The sequence below is a fragment of the Balaenoptera borealis genome (assembly GCF_965194805.1).
Source record: "Balaenoptera borealis genome assembly, chromosome: 4".
Classification (NCBI taxonomy): domain Eukaryota; kingdom Metazoa; phylum Chordata; class Mammalia; order Artiodactyla; family Balaenopteridae; genus Balaenoptera; species Balaenoptera borealis.
The window spans coordinates 116,703,494-116,731,026 of record NC_138861.1 but is presented as its reverse complement, the minus strand read 5'-3'; the positions used below and the strand labels follow the sequence as shown (position 1 = coordinate 116,731,026).

Sequence of the window (27,533 nt, the reverse complement as noted above, 5' to 3'; positions counted from 1 at the left end):
TTCTCTTTTTCCCTCTCTTCTTGCCCTGTACCTGCTAGAGTTAAAAACATCTTCATCGCTCCTATATATCGCCTCCCCCACCAGAATATAAGCAAGGAATAAAAGCAAGGAATTTGTATACCTAGTACCTAAAACAGTGCTTGGTATACTGTATGTGTTCAGTAAATATTTACTGAATGAATAATTTTAAGAAAACCTTATAAGCTAAATGGGAAAAAAAGAAAGTAGAAAGAGAACTTGAATTTTTCAAAGTCGCATGGGTGTCCTCTGAGATTTCAGAAGCGATGGCACCCATTAAGAAGGAAGAGGAGGCTATGAAGAAAAGGCAATCAAAGAACAAGAACTCTTGGAAATTAAAAATGTGATTGTTAAGACAAAGAAGTCAGTGGACGGTGTAGTGGGTTGAATGGTGTTCTGTTGTTTTAAGCCACCAAGTGTGTGCTAATTTGGTATAGCAGTCCTAGAAAGCTGATACAGAGAAGTTAGAACGTAAGGTAAAGAAATCTACCAGAAAGTAGAACAAAATGTCTGAGACAGCAAAAAAATGAGGAAGAAAGAAGAGACATAGAGATTTAATCTAGGAAGTCTAACATTTGGCTAATATGAGTTCCAGAAAAAAAGAACAGACAAAATGAAGAAGAATTTTCAAAGGAATAGTGGAAGAGATCTAAGAATTTAAGTACCCAAGTGTTCTGAGTCCCAGACACTTTCTTGTGAAATCTCTGAAAACTGAAACTTTTATAAAGAAGACCCTAAAAGTCCCTGGGGTTGGGGTCGGGGGTGGGGAGGGAGAACAGGTCACCTGCAAAGGACTGAGAATCAAACCGGTATCTGACTTAACCAGCAGTGCTGAAAGCTCGGAGACTGGAGTAATGCCTTTGAAATTCTGAGAAAATTATTTTCCTCCTAGAATTTACCCAGGCAACCATTAATCTAGGGTGAAGACTGAATCAAGACGTTTCAGACATTTAAGGGCTTGGGAAATTTACCTCCCATGCATCCTTTCTTACACAACACAAGTTAAGGATATGCTTCTGCAAAACATGTAAGTAAACCAAAAAAGGTGAATGCATGGGATCCAGAAAACAGATCTAAGCTGGAAACCAACAAAGCAGAGTCTAAGGGTGCCAAGAAAACTTCCAATCCAGATTGCAACAGGAAGAATGAGCTTTCCAAAGGGAGCTATTTGGGTAGAGAGAGAATTCCATAGTTCTTATGGAAGCTGTGAGACATTTGAATAATTGACAGATATGATTATGACTGACAATGGAAGGAAGAAAATTAGAAGCACAAGTCATAGAAGCTGAACAAGAAAGGAAATTTATTTATGACATTCTACCTGGCCAAAAATCAACACACAGACAGTGCTTCTTAAACTTGCCTGACTATATGAATTATTTGGGGGTGCTTGCTAATAATACAGATATCCAGATTTCTCTCCTTAAGATTCTGATTAGATATGGGGGTCCAGCGATCTGTTTAACAAGTAATTCAGGTTTTTCTTAATCTTAGGAAATATACTAACAGGAAAAGCATAGAAAACTCAGTGTGATTATAGAACATTTTATGAGCCTTGAAAAAATAAAAGTGCAGAAGATAAAATTAGAAGAGAGAAGGATGAAGAAAGAGAGGTAAAAAGCCAGTTAGCTGAGTCAAGAAATACTGTATATGTTTGGTGGAGCAAGGAATAAAGCTGTGAAGTATTAAGATTGGCCAATAGAGAATTTAAAGGGAATAGGTTGCGGTCAAATAAACTAAACTTACCTCTCAGAGCTGGAATCAGTAGACAATATTCTAAAATTGTAAATTAAAAACTAACCATATAAATATATTATTTAGGGAGATGAAGATAACATCTAGATCTAAAGTAAGTTAAGGAGGCGTAGGTGGGTTGCCCTAGAGTGGAGCTGGATTGGAGAGAGGTGGGGACTTTTTTTAACCATGCACATGCATTGCTTTGTTTAAACAACAACAAAATAGATATTTATAAAAGTAAATTGGCAACGACTTGGTTTCAATTGCAAAGAAACAACCAGTCTGAGCTACAGATAATGAAGTTCAAACTTAAGATTTATCACTAGTTTACTCTGAGGCTCTAAGAAAGGGCTATTTCTAATCTGTGCTTCAGTTGTATCTTTACAAGGTGATTACCACAGTGCTTGCTGCATATACCGTGTCTCTCTGTCTATGCCTCATAGGTATACTATAGATTACCCTGTTCATTTTATAGTTGATCAGGATAGGTAGTACAGGTTTCTCCACTATCCAGAAAGGGAGCAGTCCTATGAAACCATTCGTAAGCCGAAATGGCATAAAACAAAGAAGCAATACCTTAGGATACATCTTGCTAATAATGAATGCACAAAATAAATGGAGAGAAAGCACAGGTGCTCACAGACACAGTTCAAAGCTATGGCAGCTTGCTGCTGAGACGATGAGTAGTTCCCAGGGAAGGAGCTTGGCCGGGTCACTCTCACTGCTCAGTGGTGCTCGCTGCCTCTATAACAGCTGCTGAAAAACACACCGAATGCTGTTTTCGATTTTTGCCTTTTTTTGTAGAAGTGAAAATCCTCTTCGGATTTCTTTCTGTTAGCAAAAACAGGTACTAATGTAGGTCTTTTGTAAAAGTGAAGTGGCGTAGAGCGAACTTTCAAAAAGCAGGGGATACCTGTACCTATCTTTAAATCCACCTTTAGAGAATCTTAATACCCTTTAAGTGGAGCCTAATAGCATACTTATAGCACTGACTCTAGAAAAGTTTTAATGGATTCTCATCCTTCCTTTGTGTGTTAGGTCAATGATTAGCTCTCTAATTGTGCCAAGAGGACTCCTTTCTTTTTAAATGTACAGTATGATGCTGATCCTGATAACACGTAGTACTCGCCCTATCTTATCTGTGGGCATTGCTCACATTTTAGCACTTTTGTATTCTGGCATCTAGTATGTTGCCTTTTACATAGTACTAAATTGTATCTTGCTTAATTGAAAAAAATTGAGAAAATTAAGTTTCAGAGAAATCGAGTGACTTAATCAAGCTCAGCAAATACATGGCAGATTCTTGGCCTCTGTATTCATTGCTCCTGCGCAGATTTATTGGTATGTTGCCCATCAAAGCATTATGATTATCAGATATCTAAGGCCCTATTTTATTTTCCCAGAAATTATTCTTTTTTTCTTTATTATTATGTTTTTATTTAAACTATTTCATGATCCAAATGGCTTCTAGTAGGTTTGGTTATCTGAGTCAGACCATTCACTTACATTTATATTCTTTTTACCTTCCAAAATGGCAATTAGAAAACATTTTTAACGTATATATTGGCATTACCTTAGTGTTTGAATATATTTAGATCCCAATTTAAAGAAGTAGGTATCTAAGCACGCTTCTCACAGATCTTTAGCTTTTAGTGATCACAGCCTAGCCTAGTCCTGTTTATCCTCATACTTGAGTAGCATGTGCTCCTCTTACATCTTAAGTTTGTTGGGGCTTGTCCCCAGTTAACGAGAGCTTCAGGGAAACTTAACACAAAATCAGTGTGCCAAAGGTATCATTTACTCTTAATTACAAAGGCAGCCTAGCTATTCTGTCAAGTTTCCTGTACTTCATTAATTTTAATAACAAACTTTCCTGGTTTGTACAACTTCCTGAATTCTTAGAGCTGAGATTATTGTTAATTTCCATCACAATGGTAGGTTTCAAATGGAACAACTGAAGTAGTATGCTAAAGGATTACATCTTTCTTCTCTTCAAAATTCTGCCTCATCTTTGTGACTTAAAGCGGAGAAAAGAATCACAGATAGGTAATTGTTATTTGGAATGGTGCTTCTATTTATATGTTAATATACTATATTTTTCTTAACTGCCTTCTTTTTTTTTTTTTTCTCCATATATACTTATTTTAAAAATTACATAGAATAAAGTTCACTCTTTTTTTTGGTGAACAGTTCTGAGTTTTAGTAGAAATATAGATTCATTTAAACATCATCACAATCATGGTACAGAACAGTCTATCACTCCCCAAAATTTCCTTGTGGCCCCTCTTTCAAGTCAACTCCACCCTCTGCCCTCAAACGCTGGCAACCACTGGTCTGGTCTTTATCCCTATAGTTTTGCCTTTTCCAGATGTCATCTAAATGGAATTGTTTGAGTCTAGCTTCTTTCACTTAGCACATTACATTTTAGATTTTTTCATTTTCTTGTGTGTATCGATAGTTCACTCCTTTTTATTATGGACTAATATACTATTCTGTAAAGTGCCATTGTGTGGGTGTAACAGAGTTTGTTTATCCATTTACCAGTTGGACATTTGGGTTACTTCCAGTTTTTGTGGTTATTGAGTAAAGCCACTATAAACATACACTTAGAAGTTTTTGTGCAAGCATAAGTTTTCATTTTTCCTGGTTAAGTACTTAATAGTAGGATTTCTGGGTCATATGTTTAACTTATAAGAAACTGCCAAACTGTTTTCCAAAGTTGCTGTACCATTTTCAATTCCTAACACTATATTTTATTTTAATAAAAAATATGTAAATGTGACCCACTTATGTACCCTTGTTATTTATAGAAAAGTAAATAATCAAGCAACAAACTGATAATTTTGTTCTTTCTGTTCTTGTGTTGCTCATAGAAGACTTTAAAATCAGGCACAGAATTTGAAATTTGATGTGGTATGCAAAAGAGAAGATTGTTTTTTTTCAAGATGCATCCTTTTTAACTGATGGAAAAGAGCTTTATAGATCATAGTGAGTTTTATACCCTTTGCCACTTGTGTGCTTTTTCTCATCTTTATCCTACTTTGTGCACCGGGGTCCTTCATGAGTTACCTTGTTGCTAGGGTGGGAAAAGAAAAATTACATTAACAGCTTGTACAGGAAAATGAAATAGTAATAGAGGTATTTGCTCAGCAAATATTTACTGAATGCCTACTAAGTGCTGGAAACTTTTCTGGATGCTGGGGATCCAGTAGAGAGCATAACAGAGCAAACAACAACAAACAACAACAACAAAATCTCCTTTCTTCAAGAACTTTAGTCTATTGATAAGTGCTAAGGAAAACTCACACAGCATGAGAAGAGGAAATAAAATTTTGGTGGAGTGGAGGCCATTATTAAGTTATATACTTCTGATTTTATTGGGCCGAAGCCATGGCTTGTTTTTCATTTGTTTGTTTAAATAAACTTTATTTTGGAATAGTTTTAGATCTGGCAAGGTTGCAACAGTAGTACAGAATTCCAGTATATCTCTTACCACGTTTTCCCTAATGTTAACATCTTTCATTACCACTGTACATTTGTCAAAGCTAAGAAACCAACATTGGTACATACTATTAACTCAACTCCATGTTTTATTTGGGTGTCACTGGTTTTTCCACTAATGTCATTTTTCTGTCCCATGATCCAATTCAGGGTACCACATTGCATTTAGTCATTATATTTCCTTAATCTCCTCTAATCTGACAACTTCTCAGTTGTTCCTTGTTTTTTGTTTTCTAATGACCTTGAGATTTATGAACAGTATTGGTTAGGTATTTTGTAGAATGTCCCTCAGTTTGGGTGTGTCTGATGTCTTTCTCACGATGAGACTGGAGTTCTGGGTTTGGGGGAAGAATACGACAGAAGTGAAGTACCCTTCTTATCATGGCATATCAGGAGGTACGTGCTATGAACATGACTGGTGATATTAACCTTGATCACTTGGTTAAGGGTACTGCTTGTCAAGGTTTCTCCACTGAAATGTTTTTCCCCTTCCATACTCTCTTCTTTGGAAGTGAGCCACTAAGTCCAGTCCACAATCGGGGGGACAGGGTAAGCTTTACTTGTTGGAGGGGAGGACATCTACATATATTGTTTAGAATTTTTCTGAAAGGAAGATTTGTCTCTTACCCCTCATTTATTTATTTATACAATCATTTATTTGTATTACTGTGGACTCATGTGTATTTATTGTATACTTTGGGTTATGATTCAATACAGGCATACCTTATTTTATTGCACTCTGTTGTACTTCGAAGATATTGTGTTATTTACAAATAGTTTTATGGCAACACTGTGTTCTACAAGTCTGTTGGTGCCAATTCCCAACAGCATTTGCTCATTCGGTGTCTCTGTGTCACATTTTCATAGTTCTTGCAATATTTGTTATGGTGATATGTGATCAATGATCTTTGGTTTTACCAGTACGACTCACTGAAGGCTCAGATGATGGTTAGTGTTTATTTAGCAATAAAGTATTTTTTAATTAAGGTATATATATTGTTTTTTAAGATATAATGTTATTGCACACTTAAAAGACTACAGTGTAATGTAAACATAACTTTTATATGCACTGTGAAACCAGAAATTTGTGTGACTTGCCTCATTGTGATATTCACTTTATTACAGTGGTCTGGAACCAAGCCCACAGTATCTCCAAGGTTTGCCCATACCCATTATTTATTTTGTCGCTCAACTTGTTCCAGCTTTGGCCTTTGGGAACTCTTTCAGGTTGGCTCCATTTCCCTTTGACATACCTCCAACCTTTTGTTTTGGGCACTTGGTTGGTTTCTGGTATTACAGGATATTCCAGGCTCGTCTTGTATATTCTTTGCCCCAGCCTTAGAATCAGCCCATTCTTCAAGAAGCCCTATTTCTTTTCATTGGAGAATGGTATTTAGAAGCCAAGATTTGGGTGCTAGGTATACTCATTGCTACTGGAGTGTCAGCCAGTCCTCATTTTATTTATTAAGATATTTTTAAAGTCTAAATTTGAAAATTATACCAAAGAAATAGCAGGCCAGAAGTAGAACATACGCTGACTTAGGAAATTACGAAGTGAAAATTTTCTATGGCTATATTAAGCCCAGCTTTTGGAAACATGCATTCCAACAAAAGGATGCATTGGGTTATTGTATTTTATTTAAATAATATATACTTTTAAAGGTATTTTATATATACATTTCAGTATGCAATGAGGATAAAATAGTTTCTGTTATTGAAATTTTTGTTTTAAGCTTAATATTAGCATCCTTATCACTTTGAGTGGAACAAAGGATTCGTTTCTTTTAACTTGGTAGGACCTTTAATCCTTTGTTCATGTGAATTGTAGGTGGAAATTGGGAATTCTATTGCTAGGTTTCTCTTGGGAAAATTGACATCAGTTTTAGTCCATTTCACTTATTAATCAGTCTCTTTTCGAAAGTAAGATTTTTCATATTTGGGGTTTTAGTCTAATTTAGACATTTTTTGCTTTGGATGTTTAAGCCACAGGAATAAGTAAATGGTTTCAGCAACCCAAATATGGTTGATTTGGTATATACAGCAGTCCCCCTTGTCTATGGTTTTGCTTTTCACAGTTTCAGTTACCCTTGGTCATATGTGGTCTGAAAATATTAAATGGAAAATTCCAGAAATAAATATTTCATAAGTTTTAAATTGTGTGCCGCACTGTTCTGAGTAGTGTGATGAAATCTGGTGCTGTCCTGTTTTGTCCTGCCTTGTCCCTGTCCTGGGCATGAGTCATACCTTTGTCCAGCCTTAGTAGATATCTTGGTTGTCAGACCCACTGCCCAGGCATCACGGAGCTTGTGTTCAGGTAACCCTTATTTTCCTTAATAATGGCTCCAAAGCACAAGAGTAGTTATGCTGGCAATTTGGATATTCTCTTACTGTGCCTAATTTATAAATTAAACTTTATCATAGGTATGTGTATATAGGAAAAAAAAAAAAAAACATGTGTAGGGTTACTATCCACAGCTTCAGGCATCCACTGAGGTCTTGGAATGTATCCCCCGAAGATAAGGGGGGACTACTGTTTTTCTCTTTGGTCATCAGATTGGAGCAAGTTTTAAAAGTTGAATTAAACTTTAAATTGGGAGTTAAAGTTAATTTTGAAAAAAAACATTAAAAACTTGTTTAAAATTTAAAAGTGGGTAAGAGTATAATTTGCTCTAAAGAACAAGATAGTCCATTGCTTTAATTCTGTGTTTTTGTTTTTGTTTGTTTTCCTTTGCAGAGAATGTAGCTGGTCACTACGTTTCCCCCTTTCATGATATTCCTCTGAAGGTGGACTCTGAAGAGGTATTGTTTTAACTTGTTTGGGGTATGAAAATATGTACTTCTCGTATCACCATAAAATGCTTTTCGGAAGCATCTTGAAAGGAAAGAATGTGGTCGGAAGCTGAGAAGGACAACGGAGTTATCATAACAGGATTATAAGCCTCCTTCGTGAATTAGAATTTGGATAAGAATAGGATTCTTCCAGGAGGACTTGGGGAGAAAGAGATGTTAGTAGTCGATAAAGCTTAGAATTTGGTCAGAAATAAAGATTTAAGGTATAGAATTTAAGAGGTTAACAAGAGGCTTACTGTAAGTAGTAGTAACAGTAGTAGTAGAAGTAATAACATTTGTGAATTACTTTGTTTGTTAGCCACCATGTGAACATATGCCATTTCATTTAATCCTATGAGTTGCTATTATCATCTCTAAGGACATCGGAGCTGAAGGCATGTTATTGACTTGTCTAAGGTCACACAGCTGGTAAGTGCCAGAACCAGGTTTTGAACTAGCATTTCTGACCACAGAGTTCACGCCCCTTAACTACTCTACGAGACAGATGCTAGAAAGATAAAGTTGGGAAGATCGTAGTCTTTGAATAGTTATTCTTTTAGAACCTAAAATTACTTGACAGGTGTGAGGGTGGAAGGGATGTAAGTCAGGTCAGAGGGAGATCTGCTGCTGAAGGTGGAACTAAGAGGGGCTCGGAATATTGGAGCCTTCCGAGGACTCGCCTGACCAGTTGGCGAGATGACGTAATTGGTAGTGGATGTTAGTAGTCACCATGATGTTGGAAGTTCTTTCCTTAAAATCTGAGTAGTTACAATAATTGGCTTACTTCATCTGTTAAGTAAGTAAGCAGGACTGTGCTCCTGGTTGGGATTCTATGGGGCTAGTTAGTGGGCTGGGGCTTTCTAGAACTGTGGGGAGATCAGTGTGAGGGCAGAGGCCAGTGAAGAAGTGGGAAGCTGCTTCAGATGCAAGGCTGGTTTGACCTTTCTGGTGTTACCTCAGGGGCTGAATGTCAGGCATCATCCTAAGGTTCTGGAACGCTGGAGTAGGATTTATGCTGCCTTGCAGCCCTTCACAGGGCTGGACTGTCCGTAACGGTGGCAGCGGGGAGGATAATAGCAAAGATTCATTTGAGTGCTCCTAGTGCTTAGCCAAGCACTGTGCCCAGAGCTTGACTTGCATTATTTCAAAATGTCCCGGGCTACTATTATCATCCTTATTTTGTTAATGAGGTTAAGTACCTTGCCCATGGTCACAGATCTAGTTTGTTGTGGAGGTGAGATTTGAACTTAGGTGCTCTAACTCCACAGACTGTATCTTTTTTTTTTTTTTTTTAAACATTTCTTCAGGCTTTATTTTAAATGATAGCAGGTTTGAGGTCAAGAAGACAATAGGTGATGGTGACTTGATATAGTAAAAAAAAAAAAAAAAAAAGCAAAAGGAAAGGTATTTTATTCCAAACTATTATTTACAAACACATTTAAAACTATAGTCATTTCCTATAATGTCTGTAGAATTTTCTATGAATAATTTTCCCAGAAAGAGCGAGGAAAATGATGCCCGGCAGCAGGGGTACCCTTTTCTACGAAGCCTGTGTCTTAACTGCTCTTGTGTGATCCTTCTAGCTCATTACTTCTGAGGACTATTCAGCTACAGGACAAGGAGTCATGTAATCTGGAGAGAGAAAGAAACCAATGAGAGGGCAGAAAGAACTCCACAGTACTGTGTGTGTGTGAATGTGTGTATGTGTATGTGTGTGTGTCCACGTGTTTTGTTTTGGCCAGTGGGCTATCCAACCTAGATATCTCACATCTCCCCAAAATTCTCTTTGATTTTGGCCAAAAGTGCGTGCGTTCATCTATTTACTTATTCATAGACTTATTCATTCAGTAAACAGTTATTGCATGCTTATTATGAGCCTGACAGTATTCCAAGCACTAGAGTTGCAGTGGTAAATAAAGTGAATATAGTTCCCACTCAGCTGGAGGAGACTAACAACCTGAAAATAAACAAGTCAATCAGATAATGTTATGTGCTCGGAAACGAGAATAGGGTAAGGAAGGTAGGAGTGAGTGGTGGGCGCTGCTTCAGGTGTGCTGTGACAAAATCTTTATACCTAATAATACCTATACAGTAACAGTGATGATAATAATATTCGGAGGAATCATGTAGCAGGTAGGGGTGGAGGTGGAACAAAGAGTGGGCTTGAAACATCCCAGTGGGCATAATATTCTGCCTAAGGAGGATGGGTTTTGGGGAACATGAGATTTGGGGTTATGAAAAATTGAGGATAGGGCAGGACAAAGTAGAACAGGCTATACCGGTGAATTCTGGGCCTTTTGGAGACTGGTACACACAGCGGTTATGTAAATAGGTTTCCCTCGTTCCCAGTCCTAATGGTTAGAATGGTTGCATCTTATACTTTGGGTGGTGGTATTTTAGGAACAGAAAGAATGTTTCCGGGCCGACTTGGAATAATTGTTTTTCTGTTAGTTTTTGTTTCCTCCACTAGTTGTTCTGGTGTGTAAAAGTTACATATAATGTGTGAGCATTTGTGAATGGCATAATTTTTCTTCTCAACCCACCACATACTCTTAATTTAAAAGTGCTTGATGGAGGCACAGTAATCACACCTTGGTGGAAATCACAGGCAGGAGGTGCAGCCGAGCGCTTTCATGGCTTGTTAGTCACACTCCCTGGAGTTTCACTTCAATAATGAAATGACTGTTTTAAGCATAGTCACTGGAAACTGCCAGTCTTTCCTTAAAGACTGAACAGAGCCTTTGCTTGTTTTATAAAAACTAGGAAAATATACTTGAAAGAGATTTAGCTTTTCTGATAATTTGTTTTATGAAACGCTTTGATGCTTATGCACTGGGGATGCGAATGCTGAGAGAAAAATGAAGTGGGCATTTGGTGGATTCTTTGTTGAGTCAGGTTTCTGGAAGCCTCTGTAGTGGAATGTTTATTCAATAGGCGTATTTTCATTGCTTTGCAGTCAATGCAGCTGTATTCTTTCATGAAATATCACAATCATAAATACGTTCTTTTTTAAATTGAAGTATAGTTGATTTACAATGATTCAGGTGTACAGCAAAGTGATTCAGTTTTATATATATATATATATATATACACACACACACACACACACACACAATATATATATTCTTTTTCAGATTCTTTTCCATTATAGGTTATTATAAGATATTGACTATAGTTCCCTGTGCTATAGAGTAAGTCCTTGTTGTTTATCTATTTTATGTATAGTAGTGTGTATCTGTTAATCCCAAATTCCCAATTTATCCCTCCCCCTCTTTCCCTTTTGGTAACCATAAGTTTGTTTTCTATGTCTGTGAGTCTACTTCTGTTTTGTAAATAAGTTGTTTTGTATCATTTTTTTAGATGCCACATGTAAGTGATACCATATGATATTTGTCTTTCTCTGTCTGTCTTACTTCACTTAGTATGATGATCTCTAGTTCCATCCATGTTGCTGCAAATGGTATTATTTCATTCTTTTTTATGGCTGAGTAACATTCCATTATAGGTATATACCACATCTTCTTTATCCATTCATCTGTTGATGACCATTTAGGTTGCTTCCATGTCTTGGCTATTGTAAATAGTGCCGCTATGAACATTGGGGTGCGTGTATCTTTTCGAATTAGAGTTTTTGTCTTTTCCGTAGATATGCCCAGGAATAGGATTGCTGGATCATATGGTAGCTCTATTTTTAGTTTTTTAAGGCACCTCCATACTGTCCTCCATATTGGCTGTATCAATTTACATTTCCACCAACAGTGTAGGAGGGTTCCCATTTCTCCACACTCTCTCTAGCATTTATTATTTGTAGGCTTTATGATTATGGCCATTCTGACCAGTGTGAGGTGGTACCTCATTGTATTTTTGAATTGAATTTCTCTGATAACCATCTTTTCTTTTATAGGAAAATGGCATTCCTACAAAGAGAGCACGAAATGATGAATATGAGGTATATCTAAAGGTTTTTATTTGTGTGTCTCACTTACGTTGTCTTTTAAAGACCTTGATGATAGTTTGCATTTGTAAAATGATTCTGAATTATTCTCCCTTGCAAAACTTTTGTGTGCATTCTGATGTTTTTCTTCTTCTAGTAACTCTTTAAGGCAGCTAGGGACAATATTACCATTTTACTTTTTCTCCCTTGTGGTAAAATATACATAACATAACATTTAGCATTTTATCTATTGTACACTTTTTAAGTATACTTTAAGTGACATTAAGTACTTTAGCATGTTGTGCAACCATCACCACCATCCATCTCCAGAACTTTTTCATCTTCCCAAACTGAGACTCTGGACCCATTAGGCAAAAGCTCTCCATTCCCACTTCCATGCAGCCCCTAACCACTATTCTACTTTCTGTTTATGAATCTGACTATTCTAGGATCCAGGAACAACTCTTTTGGGGGTAGAGAAGAAAAAAAAAAAAAAGTTATACCAACTATATGCTAAAATAAATACATTCTAAATCAATCTTTCAAGTATGTGACTGTCAAACTTTTAATATTTCTTGGCTTAGGATCAGAACATTTGACATATTTCTTGACTTAGGATCATCCCGTTTCTTGCTGTTGATACCTTTTTATCTTGCTGCTTCCAGGCAGCTTTTCCTGCCACTTCCTTAGCCTTCTTTTCCCTTTCCAACCTTACTGCTATCTAGTCTCTCGTCTGGCTGAAACTTGTGACCCCAGCCTTTGAATCCACTTCCAAATATGGCTGCGGAGCTGTTTAATTCCTGTCACCTTTGCCTGCCCTCCATCTTGTATTTTCCTAAACTAGTGTTTGTCAAAATGGTCCTAAGCCATCTGCATTGGAACTGCTCAGGGCCCTTGTTAAAACTTCTGATTCCTGGTCCATTCCATATCTACTAAATGAGAATCTCTGCTCGCTGGGGACTGGCTAGTCTACATGCTTAACAAGTGTTCCAAGGCATCCTATACGCCTGAAGTTTGAGAACCATTGCTCTAGATGTTGGGTGAATAGACATTCAGGGGCTCAAGTCTTTATAGGTTCCTAGAGACTTTGAGTGTTAAACTGGGAACAGTTGTTTCAGTGGGAGAAATGTATTCCGAGTACACACAGCCAACTTAACATTTAATTCTTAGTTACATAGTTTGTGTGTCAGAGACTACCTGATTTGAGGGTTTTTTGGTTTTGTTTTATTTTGCTTTTTTAAATTCTCTCCTATTTCCCCCACCCCCTAGGCCCTGGCAACCACGTTTCTACTCTCTTTATATGAATTCGGCTTTTAAAAATTTTTAAGATCCCACATATAAGTGATGCCATGCAGTATTTGTCTTTCTCTTTCTGGCTTATTTCAGTGAGCATAATACCTTCCAGGTTCATCCATCCTGTCACGAAGGGCTAGATTTCCTTCTTATGGTTGAATAATATTGCCTTGTATGTATACAACATCTTTATTCATTCGTTTGTTGACAGGCCCTTAGGTTGTTTCCATGTCTTGCCTATTGTGAATAATGCTGTAATGGGCATAGGAGTGTAAATAGCTCCTCAGTATCCTGTTTTCATTTTTTTTGGATATATATCCCAAAGTGGGATTGCTGGGTTGTATGGTAGTTCTATTTTCAATTTTTTGAGGAACCTCCATACTGTTTTCCATTGAGGCTGCACCAATTTACATTCCCACCAACAGTGCACAGGGTTCCCTTTTCTCCACATCCTTGCCAATACTTGTTATTTCTTGTCTTTTTGATGATAGTCATTCTAACAGGCATGAGCATCTATCTCACAGTGGTTTTGATTTGCATTTCCCTGATGGTTAGTGATGCTGGCCATCTGCATGTCTTCTTTGGAAAAGTGTCTATTCAAGACCTGTGCCCATTTTTTAATCAGATTGGTTTTTTGCTGTTGAGTTACATGATTTCATTATATATTTTGTATATTAACCCCTTAACAGATATATGACTTGCAAATATTTTCTTCCATTCCATAGGTTGCCTTTTCATTTTGTTGATAGTTTTCTTTGCTGTGCAGAGCTTTCTAGTTTAATGTATTCCCATTTATTTGTTTTTGCTTTTGTTGCCTTTGCTTTTAGTGTCAAATCCAAAGTTTATGTGATATCTTAAGAGAAAGAGGATAGAAGAGTGATTTCCTCTCATTTTTTTTCCCCAAGTATGTAAAATCTACTGACTGCTTTTTCATCTTTTTTTTTTTCCCCCTGCAATAAAAATAGAAGGGAAAAATAGAAAGAAAAGAACTGAAGGAGGAAGTAAATGCCCCTGACCCATACTCAACTTTCTGAATTTGAAATGTGTCCCCTTGTGTCTTTGTGATTTTCTAATAAGTTTCAGCAGGCCATTTTTGGTTTGTAATTAACACTAATCTTAGGATAACCAGACTAACATTGGCTTTAAAAAATTACAGGTTGTATGCATTTTAGCCAGAGAGAAGAAAAACAGGCTGGAAATACACTCCTAGTGATCAAGAACAAATGATGAGGGAGAGTGTAGTTGGCAGGCTTAAAATTCAAACCTGATCCATTGTTCTTTTGGCCTAATTCAAGTCTCTGTGAGTGCTTTTGGTAGGTGTCGTTGTGTAAAAGGATTGTCGCTAGCTTTGTCTTCTCTGTCACCTCTGAGTATTCATCTGCATGCATTTGTTCTCTTATAGCCAGACTTTCAGGGATGAATAAATTATGTGAACATCTGCCATTTCCTTAGGTTTTTCTTTTTAACAGCTACTTCAGACATATTTAAACAGGTGCTGGGGTACCTCATGAAAGAGCATAGAAAATGAAACATAACAGCAGGCCTGTGTATAAGGTTGCTAAGATAGGTATGAGACATACTTCTAAGGAGCAATTGTTGAGAATTCATTCTCAGCTTTTGTTCCTTATCTCGTTATGAGTATGCAGTTTTGTCACTGGTAAACTTCAGTCTTATCTAGAAGAACTTACCATCATTATTTTTGTGGCTTGATTTATATTTAATTGTATAAATGGCATTCTTTGAATTAATAGCATTCATGTTTCACTGAGAAAGCCCCAGATATTGTTTAATAGTGCTTTAAACCAGAGGTTCTCAACTCTGGCTGCATATGAAAATTGCTTGGAAAGCTTTTAAAAATAAGCAGTGCCCTGGCTCCACCTGAGAACCATTGAATTCAAATATGTAAGAGATGGGACTCTAAAAGTCTTTTTCTTTTTTTTAATCGGTTACAGCTCTCCAGGTGATTTTGCTGTGTGGCACAGCTGAGAATAAGTATATTTAATCACTGCTTCCCAAATGATCTGTGGTGAAGGACAGTTTTTTTGTTTGTTTATTTCTAATCTGTTGTGAACTGATACTTTAAAAAAATACAATCAAAATGAATTATTAGAGAAGTGTAATTCAAGGGCCAAATTTTTATTATTAGGTCAACAGTCATAAAAAGTACTCTGTCAGATTGTTATAAATGTTTCTAAATGAACCAGTAACAGTCAGATTACAGATTAGCCCTGGTCCATGACCACACTTGGAGTAGGACTGTTTTAAAGTATTGCTTTGATAAGTTGTTGGTTACTGATATCAGAATGGCATGCGAGTCAACTTTACCTGTAAGACTTTCTCTTTGTGAGGCCGTTACTGTAGGAAATTATTTTTACTCATCACTGATGTAGAGTCTCCTTTGTTTTAAGTACTCCGCAAAGTTCAGAAATGCTAAAAAGAAGCAGTGGTCCTTTTATAACTTTAGGGAACCAGAGATCACTAGATATGCAAGCTAAGCTTTAAAACTCTTTGTAAGCTTTATAACTACCTATACCAATAGCCTTAATTTTATATTATGATCATAATAACTTGGATTTAAATATTGTTTTATAATTTAAAAAATACTTCATAATTGTCTGTATTTTCATTTAAAATATGTAATTCATCTTCACAACAACCTTGTGTGGGATGAGGAAGGAGATTATCACACTTACTTTGTAGACTGGAAAAGTGACACATTGAGCTCTCATTCCTATTTTAGCTGGAAAATAAAAATTGAAACAAGTTTCCTGGCTCCATTCTGGTTCTTTCACTACCCTGCAAAGGTATTTCCAGAAATGTAGCAACTCCTAACACTGTACGGTTGTGGGCAAGTGACACGATCAGGTTTAAATTCTGTTGTGTTTTAAACAACTTCTCTAATTTTTTAGAAGGAATTTAAGGCATAGGGAGACATATGATGCAGACGCTCAACATATTTTGTGGGAAAAAAACTAAAGCATTCTCATGCAGGAGATACGTGAAAAGATAAAGGAAGGCAAAATTTTAAATTTTTTCTCTGTTGTTTTTTTAAATTTCAGAATTTGTTTAATATGGTTGTAGAAGTACCTCGGTGGACAAATGCTAAAATGGAGGTATGGATATAGCCTATTAATATCAAATGGAAATGATAATAATGATATAAAAACTTGGTTTCAAGTTGTTTGCCATACTATTTTGAAATTGGGATGGTTGACAAACTTCTTTATAATTAAAACAATGGAAAACATTCTTGTGAACTTATTTTGAATCTAATTTCAAAAAGAAAAATATTATTCAAAGCTGAATTTACACTTTAAAGAAAGTGTTTTCCATTTTTGCCTCCCTAGTTTGTCATACACGTATTTATTTAATTTTTCTTGACTCCTCTGTCTTTGAAAATGACAAATATTTTCAAGATTTTCTTAAATAGATTCTGAGATGTATTTTGTTCATAGACACAACTGAAACATATTATTTGGGGCTGATAATAATTTTGGTTTCTCAGGACTTAATTTTCCTTTAGATTTTATTTTAGTCTACTAGGAATGAAAGCATTTTGCTGGCCAACTCTTGGTTTCTGAGCACTTTCTAAGAGCATCTGCTGTTCCCCTGGTTAGCTTTTTTTTTTTTTTTTTTTTTTTTAAGTTTTTCCGTGAGACATGAACCTGTCAAGAACTTCCCTTTTGCTTTTCAGAATTTTAGGATTTCATCTTCAGTTCGGTAAGATCCCTTATAGTTCCGAGTGAAATTTAATTTATGGTACTTAGTTTGTTTAGTTATTTAAGCCTTCTCCTACAACTTTGGATGTGATGGCAAGTATTATTTCAAGTGTTTAAGGATTGTTATGTCAGTATATATTTCTCAGATTTTATATTTGGAGGATTGTCAGTACCTTCACCAAGTCCTGGTAGTATTTTTTTGTTGTTGTTAATATTTTAATAGGAAAAAGTAAAGATACTAGATTCTTCTTTTGTTCTTGCTTTAAATACAATGTTTTATCATTCTGGCTACTCTCTACCTCACTTGGGTATAGGATCAAGATTCTGTGAGATTCTGCCTAATTTAAGCAGTGTTTATTCATTCAAACATGGCTTCAGTTATTTTTTTATATACTTTATAGGATAGTTTTTTTTTTTTTTCTTTTTGCATGGCAGTTTGGATATGTTTGATTGAAAGGTAACCTTGAAATGAAATCACTTGGTGAAAATCTTTAAGTTAACTTTATTATAAGATTGATGGTAGAAAGTCCGAGATTAGTAACAAAGAACAAGTTGATTAATCCTTATCCTCTTGCCATTTCAATAAGCTTTCTTATTTGTGTTAGAAATAATGAGTTCATAAGTAATAGAGTGCCTAAAAATATAGTCTGATGCTTCCTTTTCAGACAGTTTTTTTAATACAGAACGGTAAATTAGAAACAAGAACTGGCTTAATTTATTTTAAAGTGTCTTTGATCAGTAAGTTGGATTATGAATACTTAGTCTGATAATGGCAGATTTTAAAAATACTATTTGAATATAGGATTAATCGTTTCTTATCCCCCACCCCCCTTTGTTCCATGACCTGCTTAGATTGCCACAAAGGAGCCATTGAATCCCATTAAACAAGATGTAAAAGATGGCAAGCTTCGCTACGTGGCAAATATCTTTCCTCACAAGGGTTATATATGGAATTATGGTGCCCTCCCTCAGGTAACATTTTTGTTACAATGGTAAAACTTCTCTGTCTTCTGAAAAAATTGCCTTGTAAATCCTGTGAACTACTTGAATTTAAATTGGTTCTGAGGACATGTCAGTGTGAGAGATTTGTGAATATAAATTTTTTTAATGTGGAGTTTTATTGTATCAGTAAATTTTTTTTTTCAAAGTATATATATATCTGTACTCAAGTTCTTAGAGTTAGGTGTATAGAACAATCACATTTGGCATTTTGAATGCATTTCTTTTTCTGGGCTTGGCTATTAAGAGTTGGTGAAAAATGTTTTATCTCCTTTATCTGCAGTCATTTCTTTGGATATGACAAGTTATGGTTTTATATACATTCATATATGACAGCATGAATTTTGTTTTTTAAATTTTAACAGATGAACCTTTTAAATTGTTACCTCTTTCAGAACTCATTGTGAATTGAATAAAGCAACTTAATTATATACTATTATGAATTTATAATTTTTAAGTGGGAAGCAATGGAAACAATGACTAAGTAATGGTAAAGCAGCATTCCTATTAGAGAGTAACACTATTTGCTTCTTCCTTTCTTCTCCCTTTTTGTTTTCTTCTCATGTTTCCTCACTCCTGGGAAGTGGTAACTCCTTCCAGATAATTTAGTGAGTAAAACTCAGAATATGCAGATTCAGAAGTCTAGGTTTGGGGACACAGAGAAGCATCTGCCTTTATGTTTATAAAAGCCATTAGAGCATCTGTCTATCTGAATATTTAATTTTGATTATTTAAATTTTATTTATTAATTTTAATATTTTGCATGAAATTCCAAGATGCTTTTTGGAAAATATCTGAGAAAAGGAGGTCTTGCTTTATCCAACTCAGAGAAACAGCTGCCCATGTAGAATAAACATTCACAGGAAAAGAAAAAAGAAAAATGTTTTCTAAAGAGTCAGGCTGTCTTTGATGCAGTTAGACCACCCAAGTAGATACATTCTTGGTTAAAACAGGCATTTCTAACATGGTGTGCTAAGAATGAGGATGTCTGTTGAAACCAAGAAGGCAGGTTTTCTGACTCCCCAGGTGCCTAAGTAGGCATCCTGTTTGACCTAGCAGTGAAAGAGCAAGAATATTTTTGTTAAGCTTGGGGGATAGGTCTGTACGAGAAGACATAGATGAGGAGAAGGCCAAAGAAGCCATTGAATTAGAGAAAGACAAAAACAGAGCCATAAAAAGTATGTATTTGTTTATTTCATTAAACATTTATTAAGGATTTATGTGCTAAGCTGTGTATTAGGTGTCGGGTAAACAAAGAAAAATGAGAGATACGTATAAGGTCAAGGCAGCATAATAAGTGACTAAGAATGTTGATTTTGGAGCCAGCTTGCCACTTCCTAGTAATGTGACCTTGGGCAAGTTCCTTTGTCTTTCGGTACCTCACCCTCTTTATCTGTAAAATAGAGATGATAAAGTACCTACTGCACATGGTCCTGTTGAGGTTAAATGAGTTATTGCCCGTTTATGTTAGAATAGCACCTCATAGATAGTGATCACATTATTATTACTGTTGGTACTTTTATTATTATATGGTCTTTATATAGTCTCTTGGGGGTGGGTGATCATCAACTAAACCAGCGGTTACAGTGGAGCATAATAGATGCTACTAACTCATCTTTTGTAGTTTACCTGTTTAAAGTCCTGACAAATTTTTGTGCTCCTCTGGATGTGTTTGAATGTGCAAGATGCTCTTACTGCTATTATATTGGTCTGTTAGGTGCAGTGGTTCTTATATTAGAGCAGAGTTCGACTGCAGCTGGCTCTTTGCCCCCTGCCTTCACCACTGCCTACCGAAATTTTATACTCCACCTAGTATCCAAAATACCATTTTGCCCATAAGAGAACCTTTTAATGGTTTCCTATTGCTAAAAGGATAAAATAAAAAGTTCCTAACATGGCTCCTCAACCCTTCATGATGTAGCCCTGCTTCTCCAGCCTCGTTTTGCAACCTTTGTCCTTCCTCACTTCCATCCCACCACAGCAGCTTCTTCAGTGTTTCGAGTGCCCCTTGGCATTTCCACACCAGCCCTTCCTTCACAGAGCTGTTTATTCATTCTATACACATCTTTTGAGTATCTAACGTTTGCCAGGCCATGTTCTAAGTACTGGAGGTAAAGCAGTGATAAAAGGGACAAAAATTCTTCTGGGACTTTTATTCTGGGCAGAAAGACAGACAAAAAAAAAAGTAAAAATGTACAGTACATCAGATAGTGGTAAGCGTGTTAGAGAAAAATAAAGCAGGGAATGGGGCTGGGGTGTGTTGGGATTGTTGCAGTTTACACAGGGAGAAGGCCTCAGTGAGGTGGTATTATCTGGAGGGGAGACCTGAAGAAAGTGGGAAGGTGATTATCTTAGTAAAGACCTGAGGAAGTGAGGGCCATCCAGGGCCGTCTAGGGGAATTCATCAAGAAACAAGTATAAAGGTCCCGAGGTAGAAGGAGGCCTCGAGTGCCTGAGTAACAGAAAGGAGGCCAGTGTGGCTAGAATGGAAGTGAGGAAGAGGAAATAGACCTGTATTCTCTCTGCTGTTTTCAACCAGAGATCTTTACTATCTTTTTACACCCAAACTGACGTTGTAGCGTGTGTGTGTATGTGTGTGTGAGTCTTCAGCAGAAGAATGTACTATAGACTGCGTAGAAGTGAAACACCAAACAAAAATAGCTACATAGACTCATGTTTATAAAAAGTTGAAATTCGGCCAGTTGTTGATGGGCAAGGTACTGTACCCAATATCTCTTTGCTTCCTTGTCGACGTTAAGACAGGGTGAGCCTGTTAAAATGAAAGCCAGCCCCCGGTTCCATTTATGTTTTTGATCTCGTGTCTAGCTTCTCTTGCTCCCTCACCTCCACACTGGCCTTCTCACGACTGCTCGATACTCCAGGCACACTCCTGCCTCAGGCTGTCACACTTACTGTGTCCTCCAGCCCGGGACACTCTTTCCCAGTGGTCTCATGTCCTGCCTCCTTAAATGTCTGCTGATCAGTTACCTCCTTCATGATGTCTGCCCAGAACATCCTTTACAGTTTTAACCCACGTACTCCCATTCCTCCTTCCATACTTTATTTTTTTTCCCTTTTCCATTAAACGAACCAACTTCGGACATGCTATATAACTTAGTTATTTATTATGTTTATTGTTAATATCTTTTAGCTAGAATGCAGTCTCCGTGAGGGCAGGGATTCTGTCTGTTTTGTTCACTGATGTCTTCCAGCTGCCCAGCTTAGTGTCTGGCACCAAGTAGGTGATCAATAAATATTTTGGGATGAATGAATCCATGAATGCACGGTGTATGTTGCATTTGCTTCGTAGGCACGTGTGGGTAATTGGATCTTGCTGTTCTCTTACGATTTGTCTTGTAACAGCAGGAAGTTTGTGCAGAGCAGTTACCAAGCCAACCACGCTTGGAAGAACATTTAAGCAGCAGAATACTGTTTAAGTAGCAGCCTCTCCATTTAGCTTGTGATCCGTCTGTGCGCCCTCATTTCAGACCTTCATCTGCCTAGACTGTTTAACCCTGATAACTTCCCTTGCACCAGCTATAATGCCTTCCTCAAAGTTTGAGTTTGGACTGGGCAAGAATCATCTTTGTTTGTCTTCCCCCGATTGTTCATATTTCCCACATATTATTCAAGTGTAATAACTTTCTGCGTAAATATTTAGAGGACCTGTCTGAATAATGTTAAAGGACTAGAATCACTAACTTCAAGATTTCTTCAGTCTTAATGTAATATCATTGTATTTATTACTTTGAACTTCATTATAAATTTGGTTCAAGGACCCCAAGTTTCATTTAGTACCGCTTCTTAGCTTTATAACCTGGGACCAGTGACTAAATGTCTCTAGGCCTATTTGTTCATCTGTATCATCCTGCCACCTACCCCACAAGGTTATTGTGGATATTGAATGAGATGATCAAAGCAAGTTTAGCCCCGTAGTGAGTGTTCAATAGTATTGTCTCGGTGATGACACTGTTGCCACTGATTGATATTAGCTGCTAATAGTAAGTAGCTTTTGCTCCAAATTGAAGCTGGTGAAGTTCAGGTAGTGGTTGAGTAGATCTTACTTCCTTTGACTTGATGATAGGAATTCTGATTGATCAGGAAGGAGTTCTCAAGAAGCATCTGTATACCCAGCTCTGTACCATTCAGTGATTTTTTTGGAGAGACTGAAGCACCAGCTCATGGTGATTACAGATGTATTGGTTAATATTTATAAGATTGTAAGGTAATGATCTCAAAACCTTCATGAGGATGAGTAAGGTTTGTTTTAGGCTAGATCAATAATCTGTGTATTCTGATTTTTTTTCATAGCTTTATAGCCATCCTTTGTATGAGTTTAGCATTATTTGTATTCCTCTTGATTGGTTTTTAAACCCTTTTTAAAGCTTTTCATGGGTCCCTGCTAAAATTTTTCTATATACTTAACATATATACATATATACTACTAAGTATATGCCTGTGAGTCAGATTGCTAAGTTCTGAGTTATATACCTATTCACTTTACTAGGTATTCCCAAATTGTTTACAAAAGGAGTTGTAATAATATATACTCCTACCAGTAGTGGTAGGGTTCCAGGTTTCTTACATCATTATCAGTATTTAGCATTATCAGATTTTTAAGTTTTTGAAATAGCATCTCATTTTGGTTTTAATTTGTATTTCTCTGATCAGACTGGGTATCTTTTCATATATTTGTAAATCATTCATGTTTCCTCTTTGAATTACCTGTTCCTGTCTTTGACCCATTTTGTATTGCATTGCTCTTTTTCTTATTTAACTGTAGAAGTTATTTCTAAATTCTGGATCTAATCTTTTGTCACTTTTGTGAAACAAATATTAGGATTTGGAATTTCCTCTTCTGGATATTTCTTTTCTAGCCTGACTGTGCTTTTCTAGTTGTTTCTCTGCCTAGTTAGATACTTAAAGCTTCACTCCAGGGCATAAAGTTTTAAATTTGTCAAGATTTCCTCTCCTAGTGATTGTTTGAAATTATACTATATTTTCAGGTTAAGTTAGAAGTCATTTAGTATGACTCTCTTTTTGTAGTAAAAAACTGAGCCCTAAGGTATAGAGTGTTAAAGGCAGGACTAGAGATAGAAAGAAATAGTATGGTATTTTTTTCTGGTGAGGTAAATCATGAACCACTGGCCCTAAAATTGACAGCATTGTTATAGCTTAAGAATTTTGCCTGTATGTACTTATTTCCTCAAGAGAAGGAACTAAATTGATAGGTAATGTTGAAAGTGGAGTTTCTGAAGGGAATGTAGACCAATGAACCTCAAAAAACAGAAACACAAAAACCCAATGGAATACAACTTATATGAAGACAGTTTTTGTGTCAGTACAAGAAAGGACTTTTGTAAATATTAAATCTGACCAAAATGGGCTAATTTATCTCATGAATTTGTGAGCTTCCTGTTCACTGGTAGTATTTATGTAGATTATGAATGACCACGAACAACCATAGAATTCAGGGCTAGGATGTATCTAGCAATTGTCTTATTTAAGCCATTCTTTTTATAGGTGAGGAAACTGAGGTCTGGATGTTTTGGCCAAGGTAGTTTGTGGCTAAAAACTATCTTCCTTCAGGCCAGAGTGACTTCTAGCTTATCACATTTGTTCCCTTCTGAGAGTGGGAGTGAGGTTAAGGAAGGTTCAAGAAAGGATTCCTGCATTAGGAAGGAAGAACCTCTCAGATATTTTCTGATTCTGCCTCTGGGTTTTCTAATTCCACTTATACTTCACTTCCATCTTGGTTTCTCCAGCACATTAAGATTAATTTTGTAGCATTTGTGACAGATACTACACCATTTATCAACATGGTGTTCTTCAGGGTATTGACTGTGTCCTGTTGGTTTCTGTTCCTAACTCCTGGTTGAGAGTAGGTAATCAATAAATATTAACTCAATGAATGGATGCCTGGTAATAGAAAACAAGAAGCAGTAAGGGCAACAGTAGGAAAATATACCTAGGAGATTCTGAGAGTAAGAGAATTTAAAAGAAGAGAATCATGAGTAAGGTTATATCTGAAAGTAATTGCCATTCAATTACCAAATATTTGTTATCAAAATCTGGGCATCATAACATAATTTTTAATAGCATGTGTTCTAATCCCAGTGCCACCATTTAGAATCTGAGCTTGGCAAGTTTAAACTCTGTGCTGCAGTTTACTTATCTGTACAATGGGGTGAATAATGGTACATTCTTCATGGGATACATGTATGTATATATATGTGTGTGTATATCACTGGGAAGGTATCTCTCACCTATAACCAATATGTAAGGTTAACAGTTATTTTTATTATCCTTATGTTTTATTAGTAATATTAGTATTTGGGGGTAATGAAATGTTGTTAGTTGTGGTTTACTGATTTTGCTTTCTGGTAAGGATGGGTCGGTTTATTCCTGAATTTGCTATAATTATGATCAGAAGGGAAATACTAGAGTTTATCTAGGGTTTAGCTGTAAATAGGGTTCATTTTAAATTATCTATATAAAATTAGAGGAGCCAAGCTTGGATAATCTGAAATTCTAGGTAACATTCTTGAGATGACACAGTCTCTGCACATCTTATAAATCTGAGAGAAATAATTTCAAGGAACTTCTACAGTTCCATTTAGAATCAGCTAATTATGGAGCTTTTGGGGAAGGATAGTGCCTAAGGGATATTTAAACTTGACAACAAATTTCCATTATGCTGTTCATTTATAAAAATACTCAGTGTATATAGTTTATAGCCAACAGGGTATAATCTTCTCAGTAAACTAAAGAGTTGACATCTTTTCATTGTTTTGTCAAGTTTTCGAGATTTGATGACAAAGGTAGAGGATTTTTAAAATGGAATGAAATGGGACAAAAATGGGTTTTTCTTTCGTAGATACTTGTTCTTTGGTTTATGAAGGGAAAACTGGGATTGTTCTAGTAGAAGTTACTTAGAGTATAGGAAGTTTATTTTCAGACCTGGAAAGCCAGACCCAATGCTGTTCCATGTCAAAGGAAGCAGTGAGTAGTGGAAGCAGCAGTCCAGACAGTTAGTGGAAACAAGGGCACAGACAACGGGAACACCCGAACTGAAGCTCTAAATAAAAGTGAGCATGAATTTAGACACTGACTGAACTTGGAAGAAGAGTGTGTTTGTAAATGCCACCCACTTTCAGACGTGATTATACAGACAAATGAGAGACAGAAGGGAGGAAATAGTATGAGTCTGTTTTAATTATTATGACGCTTAGGGATGTACTGGCATGTTGGCATTGAGCCTATTTAATTTCTGAGAATTTTTCCCTCGGATTATGGCTATCTGTAAAACTTCAGGGACATGTGGAAAGATTAAGATACATTATAGCGAGTATTAACCTATATTCCACCCACGCCCTTCTGTTTTTTAGACTTGGGAAGATCCCCATCGAAAAGATAAGAGCACAGACTGCTGTGGAGATAATGATCCTATTGATGTTTGTGAAATAGGCTCAAAGGTTTGTTTCATAGGCTGTTATTCTAACATATGTTCAACTTTATTCATGCCATAAAATTTCAGTTCTCTTTGGAAGGCACCGATTCTTCAAAGTTCTAGCCTATTTATCCCTCTGATATCAGTTCTTTTTTGTATCTTTACTTCCTTCTCTTAAACTAGGGGTTGGTAAACTATAGCTGGTGGCCAGTCAAATCCAGCTCGCCACCTGTTTTTATAAATGACACAGCTCCAGCCGTTCATTTACGTATGGTCTACGGCTGCTTTTGCACCACAGCAGCAGTTGAGTGTAGCAGAGACTGTACAGTCCGCGATGTCTAAATATTTACTCTCTGACCTTTTACAGAATAAGTTTGCTGAGTCCTGTCTTCATCGTCCTTGCCCATTATCCAGACAGGAAGTTCAACACTGATGAAAGCCAGCTGGTACTCTTTTTTTGTGCCTGCTTCCAGGCTGCCGGGTCCCACTGGGGACAAACAAAACCTGTGCTTTCATAGGTTACTGCTACCCATAGAATACTGTGTGTCTTTGCTGGCATTCTTCCTTTCTCCTATTTTCTACTGCACTTATTGCCAATATTTATTGTTCTCTGCTGACATTAAACTCCTTGTACTTTGTTCTCACTCCCAGCAGAACATGTTGCCTTTAATTTTGTAGAGCTCGTAGAAACCAGCATGTAGGAACCCCCTAACTTCCCCCGTTAGAGTACCAGACACCTGTGCCTGCAAACACTCCTTCCCTTCCTTCTGTTACTATGAGACCAGGGCGTCCCCCTGTGCTCTAGATCATGTCCCTTCTTGCCTCTTGAGTGACACTATTTTCTTAGCTCTTCTCTGTCCTGTATTTACAACTTGTCTTTCTTTATTGGCTTCCTCCCATATGCCTCCTCTCTTTTTTCTTTTCATAGGAAGACTTGTAAATAGAGTAAACACTGACCTCTGTCTCCTCCTTCCCACTTAATCTTCAACCTATTTCAAAATTTTTTCCGTCCCCCCATTATTTCAGTGAAACTGCTCTTACTAAGGTTACTGGTAACTTTCTTTTAGCCAAATCCAACTGGCCTGTTTCACAGGTTTTGTCTAACTTGAATTTACTTTAGTATTTTATACCTTTAACCTCATCTTCCTTCTTCAAACAGTCTCTTTGCTTGGCTTTGATTATATCATAATATCTTGGATATCCTCTAATTCTCGTTCCTCCTGGGTTTCTTTTGCAAGCTCCTTTCTTCTGCCTGCTCCTTGAGCATTGCTTCGCTTGAGGGTTGTGCCCTGGTTCACCTCTTCTTCACTTTGTGTGGAGACTCCCTTGGTGATCCAGTCCTAAGCATTCATGGTTTTGCTCTCAAATTAATGTCCAGCTCAGACCTACGTTCTCAACTACCTACACCTACACTTGGGTGTCTCCCAGGCACCTCAAACTCATCGTGTCCGGAACTGAATTCATTGTTTCCTCCTGTCCACACGAAGGACATCTCTCCTCCTTTCCTCCTCACCTCCAGGTTCTTGAGCCAGAAACTGAGGGGTCATCCTTGATCATCCTTTGCTTCTCTTTATCCTATTAGTCATGAAATACTGATTCTATGTTCTAAATGGCCTTTACATCTCTTTCTTTCCATTGTCGCTGCAGCCAGCTTTGTCTAGTCCTCAATTATATTGCATTTGAATTATTCCTACTACTGACCAGTTTCCTTGCCGAGTCTTATTTTCCCTCCTGATTCCAGATTCCTTTCCGGCTCTACTCTTTTTTAGTCCCTGTCCCCTCCTTTTCTGACTTCCTCTCCTGCCACTGTTCGTCTGCAGCTGTACCGAACTTCCAATTCCTATAATGTATCTGCCGTCTCTCATGTACAGGCCTTCACACAAGCTATTCCCTTTATGTGGAATGGAACATTCTCTTCCTTCACTTTATTTTACTTTCCCCTTCTTTTCACTTTACCTCCCCCTGCTCATCCTTCGGATCTCAGCTATAATATCACTTCCTCTCAGAAGTCTCCCTTTACCCTCCGTACACTAACATACCTGCTCTTTGGTCT

At 36.9% G+C, this 27,533-nt stretch overlaps 1 protein-coding gene across 7 annotated transcripts in view; it reads left to right on the top strand.

The window, feature by feature from the left end:
• Positions 1-27,533, top strand: part of PPA2 (inorganic pyrophosphatase 2) — an 84,400-nt gene that overhangs the window by 7,910 nt on the left and 48,957 nt on the right. For 2 of the 7 annotated variants that reach the window (XM_082389135.1, XM_082389136.1), the window contains exons 1-7: positions 5,562-5,652; positions 6,382-6,483; positions 7,991-8,055; positions 11,990-12,034; positions 16,372-16,425; positions 17,884-18,003; positions 25,419-25,505. In XM_082389135.1, the coding sequence (XP_082245261.1) occupies positions 5,577-5,652; positions 6,382-6,483; positions 7,991-8,055; positions 11,990-12,034; positions 16,372-16,425; positions 17,884-18,003; positions 25,419-25,505 (549 nt within the window). In that variant the 5' untranslated portion in view covers positions 5,562-5,576. Of the gene's footprint in view, positions 1-5,453; positions 5,653-6,381; positions 6,484-7,990; positions 8,056-11,989; positions 12,035-16,371; positions 16,426-17,883; positions 18,004-25,418; positions 25,506-27,533 lie in introns of those variants that run through there. The other 5 variants (XM_082389140.1, XM_082389138.1, XM_082389137.1 and 2 more) reach the window with 5 other exon arrangements.